Genomic DNA, 15,556 nt, shown 5'->3' with positions numbered 1-15,556 from the left:
GTAGTATGGACTACTCAAAAACAAACGCGTCAACGTAGGATTTTATTTTCAAATGGTAACCGGAAATACGGTTTCAACTGTATTAGCTTGACTGATGGAGCATCATTCCTCTAAGACACATTTTTCAGCTTTCACAGTTTAGCTTCGCGAAAAATAAGCTTACAAACTAGCCATGTCTGTGGCCTACACCTCCCACAGACACATGTCGACGTGTTTATTCTGAATTTACAGGTGTTAGCTTTAGCTAGCTCTAAAAACCCATGGACGAATATAAACCAACAGGCAGCTAACAAGCATAGCTACTGAATTAGCATCATCTATTTTCCTAACTAAAGCCATTTTTGGACTTTCCCCGGGATTTTACACTAATAGGAAAAAACTCCTGCTTATAATTGGCGTAATAATGTGTTTATTTCCGTTTTCCACGGTTGTAACTGTGGCTTTTAACGTTTTTGCCACTTGGAAAAACAAAAGTTGAACCTTAACCCTCCCCCGACTTTCTCAGGTAACAGTAAGCTAGCATCTCTGTTGTCACTACTTGTTCCTTTGCTCACAGCTCTCGTGTTTCTATTCAGAGACCAACAGATATAACAGTGCAAATCTTATGAACTACTAGTGAGTGTTAATAGTTTGTTTGGGACCCATACATGGAGTAACCCTTTGGAAACTAAAGCTGACATCATTACAGCCTGTGTATTCTGAGTAATAAATGGGACACAGCTGCTTCATGTGTAAACATTTAGCTGAGAGATTAGGCATGAAAAAACACTATCAGAGCACAGTTCCTGTTTCTGTTATCCATAAATGTTTGTCTAGTAAACATTAATGCACAGACAACGTAGTTATTTTATCTCATTATGTGTGCTTTTGTTGTTTACTCCTCCATGCTGATAACACTTCTGCATCTCCTGGTTTCACAGAGAGAAAAATACAGTCTGCTCTGCACAATGTGGATGTGTATTGCTGCTGTCCTGTTGTGGACCAGGTCAGGAGGATGCACGGAGAAGGCCAACACATCGGACCTAATTGAATACACCGCTGCTGACTTCTATGAGAAATTGCATTCTGGGAAGATGATGTTTATCTATTTTGAGCATAAAGGTAGGACGCTCACTGTGTAGCAAAAGTAAACAACTCACATTTGTATTGAGAACATGTCCCTCAGCAGTATTGTAATGTATTCGTCAGAGCCATCGCTCACTTCAAATGTTCCTTTCAGCACAGGGGTGTTGCATATGCATTTAGCTACCTCTCAGACATATTGATATTTCACACATGCAAAGCAAAGTTAGCCAAACATGCTGACGTGACATCTCTTAAATGAATTTTTGGAAAAGTCTAATATCTGAAAGCTGAGTCGCTGGGGAGTCGGTTTAACTGCACCATCAATGGATCTGCTGCATCTGTATTTGAACTGAGAAGAGTCCAGTAGGGGAGTAGAGCAGGTTTTCAGGCACGCAAAGACAATACACTCACGTCTCTTGAAGGCCATGGATGTTAGGGCGACTGCTCTGAAGTCGTTAAGGCAGGAGTTCTTGGTACACTTGGGCAGGAGGTGATGATGGATTCTTTGAGGCTTTCCTTTTTGGACAAACGTCTAAAAGTAGCCCACACCACCAAATCTTGTGTTTGTCTATTTTTAGATTGTGCTGCAGTAATCAGGGGTTGTTGTACAGCATTGTATGTTTAAATTTGTCGCTTTCCTTCTGTTCCCTCTCGTCATTGCATGTAAGGCAAGTGGTTTCATGTGAGTTCAGATCGGGGGGAACCTTTGGGTGACACTTGAATAAAAATATGTCTTTATTCATTTACATTAAAAACGCCATGTCAAGTTCCATTCTTTATTCAAACGATACGATCCTTTATCTCCATCGTGTGCCTGCTATTTAAAGCATCTCTTGTCACTTATCAAGTATAACAGTGTTCGGTCTCTGCCACCTCTGTCTCCAGTCTCTCCAACCGTCTCTCTCTTCCTGGTGGAGCTGGAGAAATCAGCTGAAGTTCTGCAGGATTATGGAGTACTGGTTGGCAAGGTAACCATAGTTATAAAGTGCTCCATCTGTCAAAGAAGTTGCTATTAAAGCTCATGTTTTCAAGTTTTTATTACTTCAAGATTTGGACACAGATGACAGCAAGTGAATGTGTGGCTGATCCGAAGCTTTCGGTTCTCTCTGTTCAGGTCAACTGCAATAAAGAGCCGGTTCACACATACTGCACTGATGAAAGGCTCCTGCACTCAGCTTTTCTGTTCAGGTAGGTTGTGTAGACGTGAAGTACTCAGTGACGGTTAGTCACAAAACTCAAAAAATAACCAGAGAGTATATAACAGGACAGTTTTTCGATTTGGGCCACAGCTGGAGACATGTTTTTTTTAGCTTGTATTCCTTTACATTTTGGAAATGCTGTTTACAATGTGCTCATGCATGTAGAGAGAACTGTCACTGCTTTGATGCTGAAGTTATAAGGAGATGTTTGTGGATGTTTATCTGCGAAGGACATCTGAGATAATGATCTCCTCAGAAAGTGTACGTCACACTGAATCTAAAATATGTGTATCATGTCTGTGTTCAGATTTGACTGAGTTATAACTGAGACTCAAGCTGCTGTAACTGCTGACTGGTGGTTAACATGCAAAAAAAACCAGAGCCTTAAAAGATGATAACTAACATTGTTTTTAGAAGAGTGGCAGGTACCAACCCGTCAAGCCTCCCACACCATAATTTGGAAACCTCACTCTCACCATTTGGTTATCACATTACAGAAACAGCCTCCAGAGTCAAATCAAACGAGACTTCTACATTGACTCATGATTATTAAAATTATATTCATCAGTCGAACAAGAAGTAGCAGTCAGAACACACTTCCACAGAACCACAAACTACTATGAAGGTGAATCAGCACATTCTCTAAAACAGCAATAAACCAGCGACAGAGTATTTGGTGCAGTGTTTTGTCTCTCTCTAACTCTGCCCACGTCTTTGTGTCAGGGCTGGCAGGGAGTTCTTGGGTTTGGATTTGGACACTGTGTTTGACGTCAACTCCATAGTCTCTGAAGTCCTGTTGTAAGTAAGCAACACTCCCTCAGTTATAATGCCACACAGCTGTGGGAGATTTTACTTTCCAGTCTGCACTTGTATCTAAAACACTTGAGACAGATAACGTTTTCTTCTGTTGCTTATTTATGTATTTCACTGCATTTAATGCTGTTTATCATCATCTCATACAGACATGTGAATTATAACCCCAGCCTGTAAACAGCAGCTCTTCTCTTTCTCTTCCAGCGCCATCCTGCGTGAAGAGGTCAAGTACGTCCACACAGACGCCGACCTCTTGGCCATGGAGAAAGCAGCCAGGGGGCAGAAGGATATCGTGCTGGGTTACGTCCGCAGTCTGGGAACACAAGGTATGAGCATGGAGGCTCTGCATGTTAGTAATGGAGATTATCACACTGATGTGTTTAACAGCTGATGAACTGGCTCTTGTTCTGTGTCTGATTAATCGTATTGTTTCTGCTGATCGGATCACTTCAGAGCACAGGTCGCTGATGGAGACGGCTTATGTGTACGGAACCAAATACCAGTTCATCCTCATAACGGGAGGACCAGTCCTGAAACATTTAGGGTGGGTTCTTCTTTTCTTTTCTTTGCTTTTCCTTTCTTTTCCTTCACAGTTCCCAGATTGTGTTTCATGAAGGTGTCTTACTGTGAAAAAACAGAGGGATAAAGTGATCAGTCTGGTTGAAGAGCTGCTTGGAAACACAGACCTGAGACATCGAGTACAGATCACATCGATTCACAAAGAGCAGCACATAGAATACGGAGGGTCAGATATTACAGGAGAATGTTTGTATTCACTGTCTGTCTCTCTCTCTCTCTCTCTCAGTGTCAATGAGTCGTCTCACTCGTCTCAGGTGTGGTTCCTCCACTGTGGAGTTCACATTAGGTTCATGACCCCGATGACCTCTGAGCGCTGCCCTCTGACCCGCATGAGGAAACCCCTGTCCATCCTCAGCCTCCACTCCTTCCTGCAGCTCATGGAGGCTCCACTGGTGGTAAATAGGATGCATTTAATTAAAGGGGCAATTATTCATAATGAGCACAAACCACAACAGCCTGTCCCCTGTTTTTCGCTGTAATTACAGACTGTGTTCGTTAATGATCATTGCTTCACTGTCAGGACGTCCGAAAGGTTAAAGCTAATTAAACCGTTAACATGTACATAATTGCATGTGTCTCTCTGCTGCCAGTCTGAAGTATACGATGACCCCTCCGTGGTCCCGCCCCCACAGTTCCCCTACCAGCAGACCCCCCAGGTGTTCCTGTTCTCTCGCCCCGCAACCGAGCACCTGGACCTGGACACAGCCACCACCCTGGCCTGGAGGCTCCGTGGCATTGCCCTGCTGCTACTCGTACACAGGTGTGTAGCAGGTACAGGTACATCTCTGAGCCGATAAGAGATTGTTGTTTATTTATTTTTATACCATTTCTAAAACAAATTACATTACAATCACAAACACATTGTATAGAGCTAACAAATACTGTTTTTTTTCCCCCCTGTGTTTTTACTGTATCTGTTTCCTGTTTCTGTTTCTCCAGCAAAACTAATTTACCTTTGTCACTGTCTGGCTGTGTGTGTGTGTGTGTGTGTGTGTGTGTGTGTGTGTGTGTGTGTGTGTTTAGGCAGAGTGCTGCAGTGAAAACTCCTGATGAATATAATGTTGCTTACAGGCTGCCTGAGAAGGTATGATGGTCACGAACAAAATAAACAAACGAAATTACTTGTTATTCTTACCCATGAGTGCTTTACTTCTGTGTGTGTGTGTGTGTGTGTGTGTGTGTGTGTGCACTTCAAGGGTTCTGAAGTCAAGTATATGACCTTGCACAACCTTGATGAGGTGTTGGAGCTCTTCACAAATGAAGAGGAAGAGGGAGGGGAGGAGGAGGAGGACGAGGAGGATGAAGAGGAGGACGAGGATTCAGAGTTTGGTAAAATGTCCAGTGGTAAAATGGAGAGAATAAGACTGAAAAACAGGAAGCAAAGGAGGGAGGAGGACGAGGGAGAAGATATACCTGTGTATTTATGTTTCTGTGTGTGTTTACAGGGCAGCTGGACGATGAAATTGCAGCGTCTGTCTATGAAAACCGAGGCAACCTGCTGGACATGGACTCAATCACCCAACTAACCTCTGAAAACTTCCACACTACAGTAGCACAAAGCAGCCTGACGGTGGTGCTCTTCTACCTCAAATGTAAGACACAGTCTCTGACATTAGTGCAGTGTCTTTGGGGGAAATGTGCTGTTGTTGGAGATGTGCTCTTATTTTCACACTTTCTATTTAAAAAAAAAAAAGGGCGAGAAGCAAATGATTATGATTTAAAATAATTAAACGTGGATTGAATTAATTGTAGTTTCTGTTCTCACCACCAGGGGATGCTGTTTCCATGGCTTTTCTCAGCTCCTTCATTGAAGTTGCGGAGAGGCTTGCAGGTAATCGGGAGGTGACAGTAACAGACAGGAGTGGAGGTTTTCAGGGTCTGACACTGTGACCCAGTGTCGAGGAATATAAGACCGTGTTCAGAGGACGTTCTGAGTCTTACTAGTGTCAAAAGAAATTGACAGTGCTACAGAAAAAAGTAAATACTCTTTGTTTTACATGTTTGTAATATTTGGAGCTATAGAGTTTTTGGGGGGTGTAAACAGGAAGTATAATGTTGCCATGGCGTCTGTGAGTTAGCTCTGAGCTGCAGCTTCATCCAGCTCTGTTTTTGTTTACATTTTTGGCAAACTGATTATTCTCACGCATCTCTGGCGAAGTCTGCTTTACGGTGCGTTCGTGAAAACTTGTAATTTTGCCACCTCTGATCTCAGATGATTTTAGGTTTCACTATGTGATTTATTACAGTTATAAGTTTAGACAGTTTTGAAGTGACCTGATGTTGATGTTTTCCTGGTCAACGCTCTTTTTCCTCAGACTCCGAGGTCGATGACGTCCACATGGGCGCGGTCGACTGTGGCGAGTGGACCGACCTCTGTGCCGCTCAGCCAGGCGGTGCTCTCCCGGCCCTGTTTCAGCCAATCACGGCCTTCCCCGTTGTCTTGGTGCTCCGCCCCCAGGAGTCGGCCCAGCACTACAGGGGCATGCTGGGTAGTGAAGCACTGCATCGCTTCATCATGCTGTAAGTTTTTCTTGTCTGTGTCAAAGCAGGAGTTAAATTATATCGTTATCGTTATGTTATGTAGAGTATTACTGTTTCTATGGAAACAGGCGTAGAACGTCTTCTGTGACTGGAGTGAGAGAAAAAAACAGCCCTGATGACGTCATAGTGATGTCAGCATCAGGTTTCTTCCTCTTGGCCCTGGACAGGTGTAATTAAAGACGCTATCAAGTTGCATCATGGGAAATGTAGTATCCAGAGTTAGCTAATTAACTGGAGTATCCCTTTAATTACATATAACACATTCAAATTTGCTCATTCAACCAGTTACAGCGGCAAGAAAAAGTGTGTGAACCCTTTGGATTGACCTTGTTTTATTGATCTTCATCTTAATCACGAATATAGACAAACACAGAGTCCCTAAGCTCATATCATACAAACTATTATAATCTTCTGTGTCTTATTCTCAGTGCTGGTGGGAGAAGTAGATAGATTCAATAACTGGTTGAACCTCCTTTTGGCATCAGTAACGTCAAAGCAGCTCTTCCAGTAAAAGCTGATCAGAGCTGCACAATGTTCAGGAGGAGCTTTAGACCATTCTTCCTACAGAACTGCTTCAGCTCAGACTTCAGTTCATTCCACAGGATCTTTTATTGGATTAAGGTCTGGGCTCTGGGCCGATCCAACAGGTGGATTTTCTCCGTTTGAAGTCAGCCTATAGTTCAATTTATTTACTTACTTTGATGTTTGGGGTCATTGTCCTGCTGCATCACTCAGCTTCTCCTGAGCGTCAGCTGGTGGACAGACACCCTGACGTTATCCTGGAAGAGACCTGGATAAACTTGAGAATTCATTTTCCCTTCGATGATTGATCCTGAGTCCCTGAGATCTTTTTTGTGAGGAATGGTCCACATCTGCAGAAAACTCAAAATGTTTTAGCTCTAACACGAACCTTTGATCTGGATTCATTGACTGGACTCCAGTATACTTTTGTTAATTGAAGGGTTCACATACTGTTTCTAGATACACTGTGAATGTTTGCATGAATAACACATATAATGACTTGTGTGTTATTAGTAAAAACAGATTGTGTTTGTTCCTGATAATAACTACTAAAGATCAAATCAAATTTTAGGACAAATTTATACATAAATGGATATAAGATAATTCATGAGATAATTCAGATCTTGTTGCTGCACAAAGAGCAGAATAAACAAACAACTTGATCGTCATCCACATAAAAACAAACAAAACTCAAAATTCAAAGTATCCAAAAATGTAGTAAATATTCTGCTGCTTCTAAAAATCTCCATATATGATAAAGAATGTGAAGGAAACATCCTGCCGTTCCCCACAGGGATGTTTGCTTTGGACATCAGAGTGATATCAATGACATGTAAGAACAAAGGGTTACAGTATGTTTGCATTAGACCTCGGCCTAACCTTAAAGAAGCTACTATAAATATATATAAACTCATAAGAGATCGTGCACATGTTGAAACCGCTGCTGCATGAAAACATCCATCTTAGGGGACATTTTATGAATACTTCTTAAGTCTGAAGGATTCTTGGAGTCCGTGCTTATATTCATGTGCGGTCATGTTCTCTGTAAGTCAGGAGATTTTCCTCAGGCAGAGCCTCTTTGTCCTGTAATCTCCCAGAGACTTGGATCCGTGCTTTTGTTTTTTCATCATGTCTTGATGAAGGAGTCTCTCCTCGGAGCAGCATGAGACCAGTCAGACCAAGTTGTTGTCGCCATTTCTCCTGGACAACATCCGTCAGGTCCAAACACACCTCTGGGCTGTGGAAAGAACTGTCAGCGCAGAGTCCATTTTCATTTACTTGAAATAAAAGCTTGAGTCTTGCTCACTCACTTGTAGTAATTCTTTAGAAATAACAGTGTAAAAGCTGCCTGTATGGGGATGTCATCTTTTAATATATTATTTATATACTATTTACTGTCATGTTTTGTTCTGTAACCAGGAGCCGCCCTGCGTCTCCTGCGCCGCTGTCCACCCAGGAGGATGTGATGTCATTTCTTCAGGAAGTGCCTCACCCTGAGCTCGCAGGCTGTAAGCCTGACAGAGTGCTGGGGCTGTTTAAGACAGGAACACATGCAGGTAGGAAGCGGCAGTTGTGTGTTGGCATGATCAATGCATCACAGCACATTATTGGCTATTGATGAGCTGAGAAATTTTCTAATTGATGATATGAAAACTTGGATTTCATCAACTTTTTAATGGCCATAGAAGCTTTGCCTCAGTCAGTCAAAAGGTTGAGATGAATCTACACTTAAAGAATAAGGTTGGTGTTATTGTGCATTTTTCTTAATGCCAAACAAATCGGAGAGTCTCCTGCTGATGACGCAAATATGAAAAAACTGGTCACAAATATTTATGCTTTTATTTTTATTTTTTTAAAAAGCCACAGTAATTTGCAAATGTTCCTCAAACTCGAGGAAAAAAGTTCGCTTGTTTGAAACTGTTTTCAAGCTAAACAGCAGAAACAGTGTTTATGTTATATGTTTATGTAAAATACCAGGAAGGTGTGAATGTACATATTTGACTGGCTGCTGCAGCCGCGCCTTGCTAGATCACAGAGGAAGATAAACCAGGTTCAGCTCAACACAGTGCAAAGCTCAGTCTGATCTGGACTTTAGTGAGTGTTCCTGGCAGCAGGTGTGTGTCGGATTGAGTCAAAACAAAATACAGTGTGTGTGTGTGTGTTCATGGTGATAAACTCTTTTTCAAGAAAAATATGAAATATTAACAACTTTATCTCTGGAACTTGGAAGACCTGAAAAGAAAGTTCACATTTTAATGAAAGACGGACCAGGTCATGACCCGGTCTTGCTCTCTGTACAAACCACTGGCCGGTCCACTGTCACCGACATCATGTGATGGTGTAATGTTGACGTCTCTCTCTCTTGCCAGGAGTCCCGGTGTTTACCGAAGCAGCGGAGTCATTGAGAGGAGAGGTGCTGACTGGTCTGTTGACAGACGAACTGGCAGAGAAATGGTAACAGCTCTAAAGTCAAGATCCTAAAATTTGGGATTTTATTTGAATTTCTTTCATCTGCTTTTATCTAGAAGTGACGAAACACAAAGTACGACGCGGAAATGAGAAGGTGCATTTTCTGAGTTGTGTTTGCTCAGTAACATTTAAAGGCAGCATTTCTGCCAGCACTTTAAAGCAGAACGAGATGGTATCTGTGAAATAGGTTTGTTTTTGATGGGTTCAGTTCACATCAGCAGCCTGTCAAAATACAAATTCAAATTGGATTCAAATCCAGTCGAGTATTGAAAGGTTACTTTTGTCAATGTATGGTTGCATTTTGTTAAGGTTAAAGTATTCCTGTGTCATTAAAAAGTCTTATATTGGCTCAATGTATTACCTTAATGTCTTTAATAATGATTTAAATTCTTTTTGATTATTATATTTCTATTTTAAATACATTTTTTCTGTCTGTTTGTGTGTATATTTTATATCATATGGTGTGTGTCGTGTGTGGGTTTGTGTATATGTGCGTGTTTTGCTGCTCAGGGCTGCAGACCACACCGTCGACCTCCCTGCAGTGTTGGTGTTTCCATCTTGGAGGACACACACTCGTCCCTCCACGCTGCCCGTGTCGTCGGCTGAAGAGCTGCTCACACACATCAACACAGCACTGCTGCATCCTGTGGTAAATCCAGCTGTGTTCATTTGTCTGTCTGTGTCGTATAATCATCTTTGCATTGAGAAACACTGAAAAAAGGAGAATGTTTTACTATAATTGGACAATTAGGAGTAATACAGCCAAATGAAAAATTCCCAGGTCTCAGCTTGTGCTTTTCTCTTCATTTAAATAAACTGAAGTGAAATCGCCCGATGTCAAAACTTGGTGTGGGTGTTTCTTGGAACCCGAGATGGAATTGTTCACAGCATGTCACAAATAACAAGCTCCATATGTGGATTCAGTTGTGCATGTGTGGTTTCTGCAGTAAATCAAGGCCGCAGAGGGATGCATCATTGTCTGAGTCACGTAAACATATGGAATTAACTGAAGTGGAAGCAGCAGTGTTTTAATCTACATGTTGCTCAACAACATGACCTCCAACCAGTGACAAGTTGTCTCCTTTTGGTGGCGCTGTTGTCCTGATTTAATCAATCCCAGAATGCAGCAAGGCCTAATTAACCATGTAAAAGAAAGATTTCTATCAGACCTTCTGTAAAGCCTCTCTGTTTTATTTATATTTATGTTGTCACTGGATCACTGGAATGACTCTGTTGCATCTCCAGCCTGAACTGACGGTGGGAAACCTGCCGTCCTTCCTCTCTCTGGGTAAAGCCCTCCTCCTCCTCTTTGTGGGAGAGGAGGAGGACGAGATCGGACGGAGGCAGAACCAGGCGCTGGTGGGGGAGATGAGACGAGTGGTAGAGTTGGGGGAGGGGAGGATGGAGCGATATCTAGCCTGCTGGATCCACCTGTAAGTGCACCTCCCACTGTTGTCAATCAATCTCATTATTATTTGAGTATTTTATTAATTGCTGGTGTGTTTCCCAGTGGCCGTACTCCGGCTGGCATGTCCGTCCTGGGGTCATACCTGGGCTCTATGCCCCCCCTCCCCGCTCTGGTCCTCACCCATCTGCCCTCTGGAGATGAAATCTATCAGTACCCCCCCAACACCCCCATCGTGGCCCGCTCTGTCCTGCAGTGGCTGCAGAGGATCGAGGACGGGACTCACTCACCTGCAGGTACGGAGGAGGAAGTGTGTTTAACAAAATAAAAGTCTGCAATATAATAAATGTGCACAGGACGTTTCAACCTGTAGTAATTGATATATTCACTTGAAGCAGCATCTGAAGCAGGTAGAAATGTGCATGGTTTCCTTAAACAGTTGTCTTCATTCACGTTCTTTAAAACATTAATGAATCATGTTTTGACTAGTACACAAAACAGCAACAAATCCAAATCATAAAAAAAGCCTAAAAACTGGAACCAAAAGCGGTCGGAGAGCAGTTTTGTAAGGTCTTACTGTTTACTATATTACTGTAAGTATTATCCAAACAGTCATCGCAGTAGAGCCAAAAGAGATGGATCACTGCAGTGATTCAGTTGATCTATCTCTATCAGAAACAGGGTGAATCCTGAGAAACAAAGAAACATTATCAAGCTCCTCACTTTCTCTCTGAGTCACTTCCCCCTCTCTGTTCACTGTAATTGCTCCATAAAGTCAGTCATTTGCCTCACAGCGTGTTTGTTGTGAGTATTAAGGTCTGTTCGGCACCTGCTGTTGAAGTGCAAATATCTGCATCTAAATGTGTTTCCCAGCTGGTGAATACATCCATGAGTAGAACGGAAGGAGAGCGCATACCTCCAAACAATCCTACGCAGACAATAATCTGGATCTGACTGACACGTGTGCAGCATTGGCACCGCAGATGCAATGGTTTCTTCCCCGGCCTGTTCCTTAATCCCTCCAGCAGTTTGGTGCAAATTGGTTCAGTAATCCTGCTGACAAGCAAACAAGCAAGCAAACAATCCAACAGACAAAACAACCACCTTGCTGGAGATAATGCAGGTAGTCACAACAATGCATGCAGCGATTAGGCGGCTAACTGCAGTGATGACTTTCCAACTCAACAAACGTCTTGGCTTTGCAGCTGGCTGACTCCAGTCCGCACATCATCAGCACAGTGTCTGCTCTGTGTGCACTTCCACCAGTCTCCCATTTCCACTTACAAATATACAGATTCAACATCAGATTTAACGCGATGACACCATTTAATGGCATTTAAACCTTTCCTACGTGCACTGTTGTGTTTATGGCTTTTATTGATCCACGTTTTATTTCATACACTATAAACAGATTAATTAGAATTATTTGACTTCGCCTTTTTAAATCAAGTCTGCTTCTACTCTTCAAAAGTGGATACCGTCAAATGCTTGTGATTTATGGGATTTCATTAACTTGTACCAGACGAAATAAAGAGGGTTGAGGCAGGTTGTGTGTCCCATGAGTTGATATAAAAACAGAGTGGTAATAAAGCTGTTTCTGAGTTAAAGGATGAGAGAAGTTAAAGGAATACGGCACCAGTTGTACATGTTGGTAAAACGTACAGATTTGAGTTTGTGGCCTTTCTGTCTGAGGAATGTGAACGACATGTGCGAGAGGCTTCAGGTTACTGATGCACTGAACGTAAATGAGTCTTTACATGAAGGTGATGATTGTTAAAGAAACTTCAGCCTTTAAGGCACAACTATCTGCAGCACTTAACCCTTCACCTCAGATCCCTGTGTGTTTGCCGAGATAAGACTTGTGTCAGACCATCTGAACCGAGAGGATTATTATCTGTTAATGTCGTCCAGCACATTCCATCCATTCTCCACGGAGAGGCTGGAGATCTGCAGAACTTTAAAGCTGCCTAATGGTGTAAAGCCTCCAGTTTTCATGCCAGGCAGTTTCAGTAGTAATTTTAATGATGGTAAATAGTATTAAATGAAATCATCTTGAACCCTTTATCAAACCGAACTTTGCAGTGAGAGATCTCTGTGTTGGTCCGTCTCTGCAGGGATGTTGGTGGAGGACAGTTGGCCTCCTGCCGTCAAGTTCTACGACTTCCTGAAAGTCATGGACGCGCAGGAACCCGGCTCCACTCAGCAGCAAGCGCCCAAAGAGAAACAAGAAGAAGAAGAAGAGGAAGAGGAAGAAGAGGAGGAGGTTGTGGGTGAGGAAGAGGAAGAGGCGAATGTGGGAAATAATTTGGTGGTAGAAGAGGCGACAGATTCGTCCTCCAGCTCTGCTGCTCCTGATGCGAACCCTAACCCTCACTCTGAACTGTAACCGATTACGAATGGAGGGAAATGACACGAAGCCATTGATTAAATTTGTTCGACTATTGATATGAGCTTCAGTTTTTTCATTTTATTTAAGTATCATTTTATTTTCTATGTTTATGAAGCTGTTTTAAAACACTCCTTCTTGTACTTCTACTTTCAGATTAGTAAAGATTTAGCATAAAACAATTGATATATATTTTTCTATTTATATGTTAATATCACCTCAGTATTTTCTCAGGGTTGTTTACAGCAATGCTTTGTGTCATTTCCAGTTTTCTTCATCCACAGTCTGCTGTGGTCTTCTGACTGTTTCCCAGTGAACTCTGTGGTTTCAGCTGATTACCTGACCTATTTTTTTTTCTTTATTATTTTAAAGCCACAATTTGCATAAGTGTGCGTCAGTGTGTCAGCCGTTCCTGCGAATTTCTGTCTGTGTTTTCAGTTAAAACAAGACGCAGCAGGTTGTGAACCTGAGGGAGGCAGTTTAACTCTGGAGCTGGTTTAACTTTGTTAGAGACACAAACTCAGAGATTTTAGGCTTCATACTTGTTAATGTTAAATGTTATTTTTTGTTGATGCTTTATCTGCCAAATTCAGTTTTAGTTTGTTTTGTGAAGTTATTTTTTTTTTGGCATTCTGCCTTTAGGAGCAGTGAGAGAGAGAAAGGAAAGTCAGGGAGAGAGAGAAGGGATGACATGCAGCAAAGGGCCTCGGGTCAGACTCGAACCCACGGCCTCTGCGGTTAGGACTAAACCAGTGTGGTAAGCGCTCGACCAGGTGAGCCACTGAATCACCCCTGCAGTTTTAGTTTTGTGCATAAACTGCAGCCTTTTGAGGCGTTATTTACCGAGAAATTGTCTTACAGCTACAAAGTAGTAGAAGTCTGCAGGAAATGAACAGCTTCTTGAGCAGAACCCTTCCTTTCTCAAAAATCCTTTTTCCTTTTTTTTTTTTTTTAAAAACAATATATATCAAATAGAATTTTATTTTATTTTAAAATCAGAAAAAAGTGGTGTACATTAACCCAGGTGTGTGTTAACATGTTGGTAGACAATCCAGTAAAGCTTATATATGGGAAATGGACGTTTCTTAGAATATTCAATATCAGGTCTAAACATGTTTTGTTTTACTGGATATGTCTGATGCTAAATGGTAAACATGTTTTATTTTATTACTAACACTAATTTTATCACCAATTAACACCTTTTTTAAATGGTCAAATTTTGTTATTAAAGTAAAGCATTGTTCTGAAATGACCAGTCTGTGTTACTATTGGCAGACTTACCAAAATAAGAGCAAAACACTGAAAACAGCTGCACAAAAAACCCTTAATTTCACCCTTAAGGTTTCCTTAAAATGTTCACTTAAGTATTTAAGGTTTTCTCCTTATTCTGGTCTTATATTTAAGAAATCACTTAAAGTCAGTTAATCCATTGTAAAACCCCTTAAGTTAAGATCTTCCTCACATTTTGTGCTTTACTTCATTTTTCAGAGGAAAATATTGAACTTTTTCTCCACTATATTTTCTTAATTTAAATAAGTTAAATAATTAGATTTTAAATAAGTTACACTCACTGTATGATCAATATTCAACACGGAAAAATATGAACAGGAAATATTATATATGTCATGTCATATGATTATATTAAGAAGAAGTCCATTCAGGAATCAATAGTATCTAATTGAATGATTTTATTGTCCAAATTAGAGTTTGAATTAGAGTGTGGGAAAAACCGGAGGACCCGGAGGAAAACCCACGCCAGGACAGGGGGGAACTGGGCTCAGTGGTGGTTCTGGTCTCAGTAACGAGGCCAGAACCACCAGTGAGCCCAGTTCCCCCCTGTGTGGCACAGTGTAAACTACTGATAGGAGACAGGCCAGGGCTGTTCACCAGCATTAGCCTGTCCGTTGACACCGGCAACAGTGAGGCAACAGTGCTATCCGCTGCCCCACCGTGCCCCCTTCAGGAGTTTACAGAAAGATTATGGCCAGGATGAACCACACGCCACAAACAGCGGCGAGACTTATAGCGGGCCAGAAGAGTTTACTCCGTGAAGATTTCTTCTTCTTGTTTGCAGACACAGTGGAGTGCTTTGAGATGTGGTCTTTCAAAGTGTTCACGATGACTGCTTCCACGCTTGGTTGCTCTAGCAGGATTATAAAGTTAAGAGAGCTCTTCCCACCAAGCTTCTTGGAGAGATCCTTGATGACGGCCCTGCAGATCAGTTTGATATCTTTGTCTTCAGGGCAGAAACCGTCTTGCACAGTGAGTCCCTGCAGCGTTTTCTTCACCAGTTCTTTGGCGTAGGTGGCCATGTCCTTCTCCGTGCAGACGTCCAGAACACGGCACTTTTGGAGCAGTCTCACGGTCAGCAGGGTGACGAACAGCTGGTTCTTGTCAATGGTCTTGGTGGTAGCTTCACAGGCAGAGGAAGGAGAGGCAGCAGAGTGAGTGGTCTTCTCTGGTGTCATCACAGAGAGCTCGTTGTCTTCTTCAGTGAGCTCTACGATCTCGATTTCCTCCTGTGGGAGTGTTGGCTCTGATGTGTCTTGACAGCTGGAGGCAGGAGAGTTAACCTCT

The 15,556-nt window shown here is 42.1% G+C and overlaps 1 protein-coding gene across 1 annotated transcript; it reads left to right on the top strand.

Moving 5' to 3' along the window:
• The first annotated feature begins 101 nt into the window (after positions 1 to 101).
• Positions 102 to 13,038, top strand: txndc16 (thioredoxin domain containing 16). Its single transcript, XM_023395362.2, has 20 exons — positions 102 to 505; positions 921 to 1,101; positions 1,951 to 2,033; positions 2,180 to 2,253; positions 2,988 to 3,062; positions 3,282 to 3,403; positions 3,531 to 3,621; positions 3,883 to 4,051; positions 4,247 to 4,416; positions 4,680 to 4,740; positions 4,853 to 4,985; positions 5,102 to 5,248; positions 5,428 to 5,487; positions 5,972 to 6,176; positions 8,139 to 8,275; positions 9,089 to 9,173; positions 9,699 to 9,837; positions 10,434 to 10,621; positions 10,699 to 10,889; positions 12,708 to 13,038. The coding sequence occupies exons 2-20, from the start codon at positions 948 to 950 to the stop codon at positions 12,977 to 12,979; spliced, it is 2,556 nt and encodes an 851-aa protein (XP_023251130.1). The 5' UTR covers positions 102 to 505; positions 921 to 947; the 3' UTR covers positions 12,980 to 13,038.
• The last annotated feature ends 2,518 nt before the right edge of the window (positions 13,039 to 15,556 follow it).

This window comes from Seriola lalandi, unplaced genomic scaffold (genome assembly GCF_002814215.2).
Source record: "Seriola lalandi dorsalis isolate HSWRI2012SDOR001 ecotype SW California unplaced genomic scaffold, Sedor1 jcf7180002054962, whole genome shotgun sequence".
Classification (NCBI taxonomy): Eukaryota; Metazoa; Chordata; class Actinopteri; order Carangiformes; family Carangidae; genus Seriola; species Seriola lalandi.
This window is presented reverse-complemented; position numbering and strand designations above follow the sequence as displayed.